The following is a 14,149-nucleotide window of genomic DNA, read 5'->3' on the forward strand; positions in this document are numbered from 1 at the left end:
TGTTTTGCACTATATGAGAATATGAATTTACAAAAAAAAATCTTTTAAATTCTATTTTAAGCTACCTTGCCTACTTGCTAAGAAAAAAATAGAAAAGAAGTGTACCGTACAAGCAATTATATAGGCTGGCCAAGATTTCTGGGTTTTAAGATGCATAGAAATAACATCATTATTATAATAATGATTTTGAATACAGTTGATGCTAAATACTTTGTTTTCAGAAGGAGACACATGCTTCAGCAAAACTGTCATTACGTGTGATTCCATTATATATAAAATTTAGAAGTGGTTTGTTCTTGCTCAACTGAGCATAGCAGTCCTCTATTTCTAGTAAACATGCATAAAATCGTATTTGACAATGCTTTTCAGATGTTTGTTACCTCTCAGAAAGTTTGTTACTTTTCATGTGTTCCCACACTGATAACTAAAGACAAGTGCCTACGTGCAAATAAAATTAATCATAACTGCAAGCAATAATAGACGTCTAAGAACTCCTATAATAGAATAAATAGGTTTTCCATTATATTTTGAATAAAGTTAGAAACATTAAAATTAAATATATTATGCAGCAGTGATTGGTGCACCAAGGAAAAAATGGTATTGCTTGTCACACAAATTGTTTGCCTGTTTAAGTTATGTCTATTTAAGAAACATCTCTACATGCAGTAACTTGCAATTAACTGATATTTCACAGTGTTTCAGACAGAGAACTCATAGCTAGCCGTAAATTTCTTGAACATCTAAGTGACATATGTTTGTGTATGTTTATTCTGTGATTTACTTCAGGGATTTCCAACATCAAAACAACAGCTATGTCAGAAATCTTGTATGCAGCACTTTACTCAAAGAATAAGACTCAGGTCACATGGTACACTGAGTCATACTGTGGCTTGTTTCATTTTGGCTTAGTATGCTGAATGAGCCAACCAGCTTGTCTATTCAATAAATCATGCTTAAGCAAACAATGGCTTAAAGCATTACTTAAATCTGGTTTAATATTCTAAAATCTCTAAAAATCTGCAGCATACTTACAAAACAGGATAGTACAAACATTTTATGGCATTTAATTGAGGCTACTATTGGCCTGAGATGTTTTCTTGAGAACTTTTGTGTCCATTTGATAGAGTATCAGCTTTTGGCACTGTGTCAACACTGCTTCTCTCACCACCTACTGGATACTGGACAAGCAAGTGAATAGCCAAATACTTAAAACAATATCCCAGGAGATAACTGGAAAAGCCTCAAGACTAACCCTTTACAGCAGTAAGCCAACCTGTAAAGGCTATCAGAGAATCCACTATTTGACATAGTTAAAACTACTATAACAGACTTTTAAAAATATGACTGTTATAGTAATTAAGCCACCAAACTAGAAAACGGGAGAGTTCAAGTCCTGCCTTAGCCATGAAAGTCAGCTGGGTGAGGAAAATAGGAGAAGGGTGTGTGGGGAATATGTTCATTGTCTTGAGTTATTTGTAAAAACAATAAAGGAATACAATTTATATAAATAAATCAAGTATAAACCATCGACCCAATATTTATGTTATTTGAATTACTGTAGGAAAGAACCTACTTGATCTCCTCAATCATGGGCATCCTCTAACTAAAGTATTTCTAACCGATATCTAAACATCTTTTTCAAAATCTCAAAAGAAGAGAGATTCTACCAGTTTATTCCTCTGTTGAACAATGTCTACTGTGGGAGATTACACCTTAAGACCTAGACTGTGTATTTACGAAGGCAAACATTGACTCTGTACAAAAAGGGACAAGCATCAACCTAGGATTATATTTGATTGAGCCAAGCACTTATCACAAATAATAGATTTAATGTATTACTTTACAGTCCAAACCAACATCCATTAAAGCATATGCAATTAAAATACATGCATAAAAATTAACATAAAACCAAATCAATAATACCAGTGAGGGAGACACCAGTTGATTTCTATAGCCTAATGCTACAGATAGAAATTTTGTCATTGCCATTCACACATCTAAAAATTAGTAATTTTAAAGAAAAACAATGATTTCATCATCATGAGGGAAATTAAAATTTCCTAATAATTTGGGTTATGAATTCTGATTGCCAATGTAAATATAGTAGGGATTTTAATAAGACAATATTAGATATAACTGCTATGCATGAACATATACAAGTATGATTTTCATATGGAAGATTATAAAAACTTCCAGTTGTCATACTGATGGATAAGGCGTCGACTTGGGTCATACAAAAAGCCTCTTGGGGCAGAGCATGTATGATCTTGAAAAAAATAATTAGGGAGAAACCCCCCCCCCAAAAAAAGGGGGGGGTATTTAATTCTACTATAACAACAATAGAAAAGGTTACCAATATCCACCTGAATGTCTAAGCCCAAGACCCCCTGCTTAGAGTCTGCTAAAGAATTATTGGAGCTTAGGATAAGTTAGGGTGATTTTGACCAAGTACAATAGACCTTGGTCAATTTGTCTTCATTGAGTGGATTTATTTATTTATTTATTTATTTATTTATTTGATTTGTCAATTGTTTACAAGATAATAAGTACAAGTGTATACATAGTCGTGAACACACGAAATGGGCACATATAAGAAAAATAAAAGAACAAGAGAAACAATAGGACAGGGACGGTAGGCACGTGTGCGCTTATGCACGCCCTACAGACCTCTTAGGAAAGGGTGAGGTCAATAGTAGTTTTGTTCGAGATAAGATGAACCAAAGAGCCCCCTTCCAAAGGACTTGCCCTGCCCAAGACCTTAAGCAGCATAATCTTGTGTGATCCTCAAAAAATGCAGTCCAATTCTAATAATATTAGAACACTAGACGCTAAATTCAGGATGCATGCTATTGTTATTAAAAATTTAGACTGTATGGAATTCAAGGTTGACTTGTTCTTAGAGATGCAAATTTAGTTCTATAATGTAACATAGCCAAAAACTTTGACCTTGAATAATTTAATGGCAGCCGAGACAAAACAATTCCCCTGCCAAGTTGTAAATTTGGTAATAGCTAGAGATGCTTCTTGGACCCTTACAGATAATTCTCTGACTTGATTTCTCCAGCAGGTAGTACTCGAAAATAAATGCTTAATTATTTGAAGGCTTTTATCTACTAGATCATTTTTCCATTAATCATCCCCTAGCTGAGGGATTGGGAGCTTTCTGGAAAATACCCAAATTTTTGTGTGTTTTTAATAATTTATTTCAACGTATTTTCTATTGCAATAGGATGATTGCTCACTAAGCAACTATACAGTTCAGCATTTAATGGTAGAGAATGGCTGTAGCATTTGCATATAAAAGAAAAGATATGAGGCAATGAGCAAAAGATCATGGCAAAAAGATCATGGCAAAATACTCAACAATATTGCTAATATACCGTAATAGTGGGAACAATGCATTGGGGCAACTAGGTACTCAGAATGCAACAATCCAGAATTTTATAACATACAAATTTGACATATAATTTGCCAATTACTGAGAGAAGATTGGGCAATAATTAATGAGGATGCACCTATCTTCCTTTTTATATATTGAAAGGATAATAGAATTAAGTCATTATTATGTGCATAGGATTATGGCATATACGGATTTATGGCAGTGGATGTGAAAGCAATCTACAGGTAGCATCTATCAGCCCATTAATCATCAGGGTTACTGGTTGGGTGTCCCCTTCCTCTCTCCTCTCCCCTTGTATGTCCCTCCCAAAGTTGTGTGTGTTTGAAAGAACTATTCCAAAATGAGTTTATGATCAAATGTCAATCTTTTTTTTTTAAATTAGCAATCAGCCTACTATAGACCTAGCAAAAGTATCACATATTGTTGTAGCAATAAGTACCTAGCTCAGATTTTTAAACAAATTGAAATAATAAACATCTCAAAAACATAGCTAGTGACTTTACAGAGTGAAAATGAAAAAACAACAATGTCCTGTTTTGTAAATGTAATCAGCCCACAAACATGAATTTGATAAAATATTCCCAAGCTTAAACCAAACAAAGTAGGTTGATAATCCTATAGATTAAATATATAGGGCTGTCCTGTTTTTGTGTGTATTTATGCTTGATCAAATGTTTTGAAATGGAAATGACCACTGGAAATTAATAGTGGAATTGGGCAATATGATAAAACCTTCTATAAAACAACCTAGTTTTTTTAAATAAAAGTAGTCATGGAAATTTTTAAATAAAAGTATTAATGGAAACCTGATGTTCCTTCTTCCTTCTATTTTCTCCACAACAACTGGGAGAAAGAGTAGCTGGCCCAAAATCACTCAGCCAGCTTTCATACTGAAAGCAGGATTAGAATTTACAGTCTCCTGTTTTCTAGCTTGGTGCTTAACCACTAGACTAAACCTGCCAACATTTATGATTATTCAGGAAATAATTCTCCTCTTCCTACCACTTCTATATATGGGGCACCCAGAATTCTTCTGTGCATTTCAACATTTCTTCTCTAGATATTATAATACATTGTACTGAGAAGACAATTTTCAAACTCAGAAATTGTGCAATCATTTGAAGACAAAAGGACCCTTAACTCCAGATTCTTACAGTTCACTAACCAATCTCTTAACACCTTCTAATCTTTGCGGTTTACAAAGGCTTGTTGTATTTCAATACTTTTCTATCTATTTTCAAAAGTACAACATATCTAAATAATATTGAAGCACACAGTATAAGTCTCCATAGTCCATTTTGTTCATGTGTATGAATTGTTTCAACTCAATGGACAAATTGCTCATACATTTGTTTATATCAATTACAGCCTGAGTGAGTTTAGCTATCAACAAGACATGTCTGCAGAATATTTTCTCTCTGAAATTCCCGTACAGGGATTTCACTCCAAACAATATAGAACACTGGGTAAAAAAAAAAAAAGATTAATCATTAGAAGAAACAGCCGTTTCATAACTGTTGTTTGAAACATGTTTCATAGCTTAGTAAAATGTATGGAAATATATGGAAAAGCAATGTACTGGAAAAATTATAAAATAAGATAGGAAAAGCTTGATGATTAAAATTAAAGAAAATATATAAACTAAAAAGAAAGAAAATGTATCAAAAGATTCCTTTTTATGGATCAGCAATTATGGTGAATGATGATTTCTTCCCCTTAGAATGTCCTGCAATAGTATAGGTCAGTGTAAATGGAACTTTTCTATTAAGCTAGGATTTTATTTGTTTTGCTTTATTTAAAGATCTAAAGACTGCAATAAGAGGCATAAAGTCTAGGCAAACAAATCAGGACAGGAAAACTGTAGGAGATAATAAAACAGAATTACTGAGGCCCTGTTATCAGTCAATAAAGACTTGGAAATAAAAGGATACTCCAGCCAAGAAATTGCCTAGGAATTAAGTCACCTATAAATAACCAAGACCCAGGTGAAGAATGGGCATCAAACAAAATAAACTAGTTATATATTTTGTAAAAGCACATCCATGTCTTGCTTCTACTGAACTCAAAGAAGCATACATTAAAAAAACATTAAGACATATGGTCTGGAATTGAATTAGTTGAATTCATTTTATTGAATTCAAACCATATTCTGAAACACATGTTTAGGGATCTTTTGACTTTGGCAATAGCATATCCTGGCAGACATATCCAGCAAATCAAGTACACAACAGCTGCTTTTGAAATTAATGAACTTATTCTTAACTCATCAACACGTATGTCTAAGTATATAAATCACTTAATTTGTTTAAGAAGTTTTCCACAATAAACTGTTCTGTAAAAACACAAGTACAACTGATATGGCTGTGCAAAATTTTCCAAAAAGGTGCTTTGAGTACATAAATAGGACCTCTTTTTAAACATTAAAGTAGCTGTGCTCTTTTACAGATTTGTATTACTCCTTCAGAAACCATTCAATCCTAGAAAAAAGAAATGAATCTTTTAACAGTTCAAAAAGAGATGATATATATATATATATATATATATATATATATATATATATATATATATATATATATATATATATATATATATATATAATATAATACATTACATATAACATATAATATTATATATATATATATATATATATATATATATATATATATATACTGATAAATTCCTAAGCATCTCATTTGAAGATTTATGGCATGTATAAATCAAAACCCTGAAACAGATTACTGACTACAGTAGTAAATATGACTTTATTATATGATGGAGAGCTCAGGCCAAGGCTGTTCTGCTTAATGTGAATTAAACTGCTGACTGAAATCAAGGTCTGACAATTCATTGTAAAAAAGGGCAATAAAGAGTAATAAAGTCAAGTAACTTTACAGGTCTCATTTGCATGCAAAACTACATAAAAGTTCAACCCCAAGCACTTTCCCACTACACTTTGATAAAATGTATACCATTTTCCAATAAATGGAAAATCATTTCCATTTCATTTCCAAGCAAATGAAGATATTGAGATGAAGAAGACAAAGAAGACTATCTTAAACTAGAACTCCTAATCAAGTAGATTGTCTCAGAATATCTATGCCACAACCAAAGCATTTGATGTAGAGTCAATCGAGCCCTTGGGTGATTTGGACAGGCATTAATGTGGAAAAAAATGATATTTTACATGTTAAATCTTGCATGGCCTAGAATTATGAGACAAGACTTAAAATAACATAAGTGCAAATATAATGCTTTTGCTTATTCCACCTAAAGAAATTATTGACTTTAGGATGAGAATCTCAGTGTAGAAATTTGATAAACAATTACATTTGATACATAAATAAATGAATGAATGAATGAATAAATAAATAAATAAATTCATATTTTAGAATATTATATTTTAGCATCTCATGAGAATTGTTAAATGTTGAAGGGGTATGACATGGAAAGAACTGCTTTTGGTCTACATTTTTGCCCAAAATCTAATTACATCAAATTAAAAAAATGAACTTTTCCTCTAATCTTTAAAACACAGAGAGGGATATTGATTATTCAAAACAAAGGATGGATCCAACATTATTTGAACTATGGAAATTTAAGCAAAAGATTTCTCCCTTACAAAATCGTTTCATCAAAAGTATGCTGATTTTATATTCTATCTTGACATACTTAAATCTTTAACATTTTGAAATAGCTTGTTATTTTATAGTGTTTAAATTTGGCTGTAAACTGCTGTGGAAGGATTTTAATTTGAAAACATGAAATATAACAAATAAATTACCTATTGTTTTTTGTTTTAATATATAGTTAGAAAGTTGGATTTATACTATGTTGCAAAACGTAAAAAGTTCAAGCAAAAATAGTGAACTTTGCTATAGGAAGATTTTTGCTAGAGGCTTTCCCTTAATTGTTTTTGTAACGATTTTGTAAGGGAGAAATCTTTTGCTTAAATTTCCATAGTTCAAATAATCTCAACAAGAATACCACAAATGAAAAAGGTACAGAAAGGAGCAGCACATGTGATCAAAGTCATGTGGGTAATGGCTATAAACATTAGGTCTTTTTAGTTTACAAAATAGCAAATAAAGAAAAACATGAACGAGACAAATAAAATGATGCATAATATATAAAAAAGGAAAGCAAACATTTTTCTCCCTAAAATGGGCAGTGAGAAGAGATAAAAGAATATACTGATTTACACAAGACATGTTAGCATATCGACTCTGTTACCAGAAGAATGGCTGGTGCATAAGACTGCCATTTCAAATTAAATTGATCTAAAAAAATCAACTTCCACTGAATTTGGTATGATGGATTCTGTGAGATGAGACAAAACACTGTTATTCACTGCTTCTCTTGTGGAAAGGACCAAAAATTTATGCCATTACGGAGAGGCATTACTGGAAAGCAAGTTACTGCTTGTCATCTTGAGGAAATGAAGTAAAACTATTACAGTGGATTTTTCCCTACTATTTTCAATCAAGTTCTAGAAATACAAATTACGATTTTTAAATAATTTATTTCAAAATGTGACTTTTGGAAATACTGAAGAAAGAAGTAACAATAATTATTCAAAGGCTTCTTTTACTGAGACATGCAAATGAAAATAGCTTCTAAATAATCTGCTGCCTCGGTTTAATTAAAAACTAATTATCATCTACTATCAACTAAAGCTTATTAATTAGTTTTAATCATTACAGTTTAGTTATGCCATAATTAATGTTCATATGTTTTCTGAATTTTATTTTTCTCTGTAGAAAGACTATATCTTTACAGTTTCTATACTATAAAAAAGATTTATTCTTTATTTGCCATCTATGGCTCATAATTAGCACGCCTCTACTGTTATATCCTTAAAGTTGAGATCGTTATATCAACAATCAGTAAAATTAATTTAAATTAAATTAAACCAAATTTTAAAAAATGAAGCCAGTGGCTGTCCATAAATATACGACACGTGAGCTCCATCTACAGGTCAACAATCCAACTAAAAGCTTTGATAGGTGATTACTTAAAAAGGAAGATTCTAATTACATGTTCTAATATTTTTTTCACAATCACAACATTTAAAATATATTTTATGAATATCTACAACATTTGTTTTATGATTGGAAAAATCTATTTTACCTTAGGTTTCTACAATTAAAAAGAAATGTGTGTGACAGGAAACAAAATGATCTTTGCCACGTTCTTTTTGAACATGTGATCCCTTAATTGAGGAGAAAAGACTGGGCAACCAAAGATTTATCCAAGATGGAGTTGAGGAATTCTGCCTTTGGCAAGGGTTTGGACCAGAAGATCTTCAAGGTCCCTTCCAATGCTATAATTCTATGACATCACATATAAGAGGGATACCAAGAGGTAGATTTGAAACAGGATCTTAAAAAGAAAGTATTTATTTTGTAAAGATTAATCAAAGTCCAATGCAACGTCATGAAAGTTCAATCTCTTCAATCTAGAATGCAACCAAAGCATCCTCCTGGGGAAAAAGCCATTCTGTCTGTTTCTTTGCAGAACAGTGTATATAAAATTAAATGGCCAGATATTTATGATTTATTGTGGTATTCTCTTCTATTAGGTAAAAAGCAAGTTTTGCTGTCTCACTAGAATCCCAATTCTCAACAAACAAGACTCATATGTATAGCACTAAATGAGCAATTTTGGCAAATGAACATAAAAATTATATCAAAATTACTATAAAAGCAATATTATTTCACATATGAAGTCTTACTCCAATAATGTATTTAACTTTCAAAATTGTCTTTGATTGTTTAACTTTAAAACTTTTGATAGCTCTCAGACATTTGACAAAATTTCAGCAGAATCTCCCACCGAAGTTCTATTCATACTTTCTTTTGCCACATGCTTTGATTCACTGAAATTAATAAAAAATTGAATCGGCTTTTCCAAAGCCATCTCTTGATAACATGCCATTCACAAGTGTTTTGATTTTATCTTGAAATTGTTTTTTCCATTTCCCATGTCTCACAATTATTGAGTAGACTGTAACAGCATTTAAACTGATAGAAAATATAGAGGCATATGGAAAAGTAGCTGGTTTGAAAATAAATAAACATAAAATGAAGATTTTGACAAAGAATATGTTATTAAGACAAAAGGAAGAATTGGCAGATGTTTTGAAAATCCAGGTCACAAATAAGGCTAAGTACTTGGGGATGCATTTGACAGCGAGGTGTAGCACACTTAAAGAGAATAACTATATTAAACTCAAACAACAGATTGCGACAGACTTGGCGAAATGGGAAAATTTACAATTATCATTAATAATATGAATATATTACCTAGAAGTTTATATCTGTTTCAAACAATTCCAATGAGGTTAGGGAAAGACTATTTTGAAGATTTAAATGAAATAGTGCTGAAGTATATATGGCAGGGAAAGAAAGCAAGAATAAAATTAAAACTGTTAAGAGGAAGATTTGGTCTACCTAATTGGGAGTTATACTATCAAGCTACAAATCTGATGTGTATAATCTGAATGGATAACATTAAGAAACACTAGATTGTTGACATTAGAAGGACATGATTTGTTGCTAGGTTGGCACGCCTTCTTATGGTACAAGGAACTAAAGTACAGGGGTATTTTAGAAGACATTATATACGTGAGGCTTTGTTGTTAAACTGGGAGAAGACTAAAAGGCAATGCTATTTGAAAATTCCAGTCTGGCTATCAACTACTGAAACATTTTCTTATCCTATAACATATAAAAAGGAACAAACAGTTAGATATGGTGAAATATTGAATGAAAAGGGTGAACTTAAATCTATGCAAAAACTAGAAGAACCAGGTATAAAGATGAATTGGTTTTCATATGCGCAAATACGCTCTAGATATGATAAAGATTCCAAAACAGAAGGTTTTTATGATAAACTGACTGACTTAAATAAGATTTTGACAGGTACTGATGATAAGGTGATTAAAAAACTGTATGGATATTTATTAGAAATTAAGCTAGAAGAACAAGTTAAAGAAACAATGATTGCTTGGGGGGAAAATTTTGGATATGGGATTGACTTAGAGAAATGGCAAAAATTGTGGTCTCAAAATTATAAAATGACAATGTGAACAGCATATAAAGAAAACTTGCATAAGATGTTTTACAGGTGGCACTTACCCCCAACAAGAATAGCAAGAATGTTCAAGAACAAATCTGAAAAATGTTGAAATGTTGAAAATGTCATCAGACACCTGGTTCATATTACCATATGTGGTGGACGTGTGCGGATGCTCAAAGATATTGGACTAAAATCCACACATGGTTGGAAAAAATGACAAAAAAACACATAGACTTGAAACCAGAGATATTTTTATTGGGAATTTTACCTGAAATATATAGTAGGGAATTGATTGTAAATGTATTAACAGCGGCTAGGATTGTATTTGCCAAAAATTGGAAAAATGAGAAAATACCAACGCAGGAGAGGAACTTATCAAGAAAATAATAGAATGTGCTGAAATGAGTAAATTGACATTTGAAATTAGAGAACAAGAAGATAAAACAATTTTATAAGATTTGGGATTTGTTTTATCAATGGTTAGAAAATAAAATATGGTAATGAAATATGTAGAACTTTAGAATAGAACTATATAGAATATATAAAGATGTATTATCGTATTTTATGGGATGGATTTAGGATGATAATATGAATTACTATAAGATAAATCAATTTAAAAATATGGAGTATCTTGCATAATATGAATGAATATAGTATAGTCAAATGATTGAGTAACAATGATAATAATGTATTTAGGAATATTTGATTGATAATATGAGAATATATACAAGTAATTGTAAGTGAGGACTATGGAGTGGATGCACAAAACAATTTGCAACCAACCGACACACTGTATGGACGTAAGTGGAAGATGGCTTGATGTTTTTATGTTGTGTGTGTGTGTTTGTCTAAATTTTTTTTAAAAAGTTTTTAAAAAAAAAAAAAAAAAAAAGATATGCATTACTCACCTACGGCTACTCTTCTGCTTTTGCTCTCCTTCTGTTATTTTTTTAACAGGTATATCAGTATTTTTCTTTAACTTCTCCACAACTCGTTTTCTCATCTGATTCTTTTCTTCATTATCAAGACCATCATCTTCATCACAATATCCCTCCTCTTCATCCTGGGCAGGTTGTTAAGACATTCATACATTTTAGTTTATATGACTTTAGTTTATGCTCAGTTTCAATTCAAAAAATATTATTTCTCGTGACCACTGTGTTAGAAAAGCATATTTCTAAAAGAGTAAGTTATTTATAGAGATATGAAAGTCCCCAAAATATAAAAATGGGGAACCCTTTTAAAGCTTTTTTCCTCTCAAATAATTAGGTTTGTACCTAAATGAAATATGTTTTTGGCACCATTGATAAAAATGTTCAAGGTATTGTGTGTCACTGTCACAAGCAATCTCTAAAAACTATGCCACAGCATAGCTTTCCTGCACAGTTATTACGCTGTGGGCAAGTAAAAACTGCAACACTCTCAGCTCCAAAAGATGCATGTATCCAAAGAGCTATCATTTCCAAAAGAAATTATGTTTCTTTGCTTGTGGGTTCTCAAACGGCAAGGAAGCCAAGTGAATTTGCTCGCTGAGATCCATACAGAAGCCAAAATAAAGTATTCCATATTTTTTACTAGAAGTTAACAAATCTAAATGTTATTTATATCCTTAAATACTTATCACCTCTGTAAAGTATACATGAATTTACCACCAAGGACATTTAAAAATTTAATACCAAACATTATTCAGTGCAAAAACAAGTGATGCAAATATATTTTATCTCCAAATGTAAAATAAAAACATTTTTGGTTGGCAACTTAAAATTCCTGATCCTGGAAGGCATCTAGTCTCAAACAGCAATGTCTAAGTGGAAGCACTGTAACGCTTTGTGGGAATGATCTCACATGGGAGGAGAGGTGGAAGCAGTGGTGCCTAAGGAATGATCAGATAAGAGGACATAGCCCACAGCTGCACAACTACTGAGAAAGTAAGTTACAAAGGAACTTCCCCAACTTATAAGGCTGTAAAAGAGGTGGTGGGAGATTAGTACTATCCGACTTGCAAGATTCTGTTAATATAAGTTTACAATAAAGTAGAATTAATCCAGCTGGTCCTGTTTCCTGTCTATCTATCTTGGAAGGCTAACATCAATCTTACATTCCATGACAGGAAATGAAATGGGTTACCTTAGAGGACAACTACTACCAGAATGATACTGAAGCTTTTACACAAGGTAGTTCAGCTCTCCAATCCAAGGACAGTTGATTAGGAACAATGATGCATACCAAAAATAAATATAGCCTTTACATGCTATCAGCTTTCAACCTCTGCTGAAAATCAAAAGTATATTCCTCCATCAAGTGAGACCATTGGAGTCAAGGAAATCACATGGTTGACATAACTTGCTTGGTTGAATTATCAAAGCTGGCTCTCAGTCACAAAATTGGTATCGTTATCAACATCTGGGCTATTCTGCATCAGAAAATGTCTCTCATTTTTCAGCTCCTTCTCCTGCAATCTGCATTTGAGTGTCCCCCAACTAAGATGCTGAATGGCTCTTTTACAAGAAAGAGTTATGGTATATTATTGGCTCTAAATGGGTAATGATGGCCCACCAAGAGTTCATTCATCCTTTGACCCAGTTATTTTGGAGAACCATTTTCCTTATCTGATCTTCTTCTGGGGGGAAAATGTTATTCAGATAGTCAATCACAAAATATCCTGGATAAAGATTATCTCAGTGCAAATCAGTGAGGGACTAGATAAAATTAAACAACTTCAGAATGTAACCCTGCGCTGGAAACCAGGAACCAGTGCCTACAGGCTATGAAGGACGGGATACAACAGACTTATGACAAATCTAAACAAGACAGAAGTACTACTATGCAACAGCCTTCTGATTCCAAATCCAGGAGGCTTCTGGGTACAATTCAAGGTGACAATTATTACTTATAAAGCTCTTTAAACTCAGGTTTTCATTACCTCAGAGGCTACTATATTTGTTCCGTGCAGAATCTAATTAGCCAGTACACACTGGTGAGAAGGACATGGTGCAGAAACTTTTCTGCATTCAAGATATGAAGAACATGGGATCCATGAACAAGACTTCTCTGTTGAATGCCTTTGGAACAACTTACCCCCCAAAATCAGATCCCCTCAGTATAGTAATTTCAGAAGAGCATTTAGGTGGTGCTATTCCAAAAACCTTTCAAAACAAGAGGTGATGGGAGTGACAGCTGCTAGTTGGGCCTGGGATTGAAAAGATGGGCTATATATGTGATGATAGTGTATGCTTTATTGTTTACTCACAAAAGCCACCTCATATCTAAGATGAACTGGCAGCATACAAATCTCTGAAATGTATAACTGAACTAATGAGCTAGGAAAAAATTTCCTACCCAACTTACTTGACTGAAACCTTTTTGTTAAGAGGACAATTAAATACTACTAAAGTTTCAGCAGCAGCTGAGACAGTAACCAGATGTGTAATGGTAACAGACATTAGCCCCATAAATATTGTAGCAAATGTAAAGGTCTTACCTGATCTGAATTATCACTTTCATTTCCTTTGTCACTGAAAGAAAATGCAACATGTAAGTAATTGTTTCATAATACATGTTCTAAAGTAAAATTAATCTAAATGATTTTTTTGGTTTAGGTACAGGTTTTTACTTAGTGTAGCCTTTATCCCAACTCATTAATTTTTTTTCCAGTAGAAACAAAGGCAATCT

The 14,149-nt window shown here is 32.3% G+C and overlaps 1 protein-coding gene across 2 annotated transcripts in view; it reads right to left on the reverse strand.

Moving 5' to 3' along the window:
- Nucleotides 1-14,149, reverse strand: part of CWC27 (CWC27 spliceosome associated cyclophilin) — a 106,224-nt gene that overhangs the window by 80,027 nt on the left and 12,048 nt on the right. For both annotated transcript variants that reach the window (XM_026670539.2, XM_026670540.2), the window contains exons 9-10: nucleotides 13,959-13,992; nucleotides 11,386-11,540 (exon numbers count right to left, since the gene is read on the reverse strand). In XM_026670539.2, coding sequence (XP_026526324.1) covers nucleotides 11,386-11,540; nucleotides 13,959-13,992 — 189 coding nt within the window. The remainder of the gene's footprint in view (nucleotides 1-11,385; nucleotides 11,541-13,958; nucleotides 13,993-14,149) is intronic.

This window comes from Notechis scutatus, chromosome 2 (assembly GCF_049901735.1).
Source record: "Notechis scutatus isolate UNSWTSFEM ecotype Mainland chromosome 2, rNotScu1.2, whole genome shotgun sequence".
NCBI classification, from domain to species: Eukaryota; Metazoa; Chordata; class Lepidosauria; order Squamata; family Elapidae; genus Notechis; species Notechis scutatus.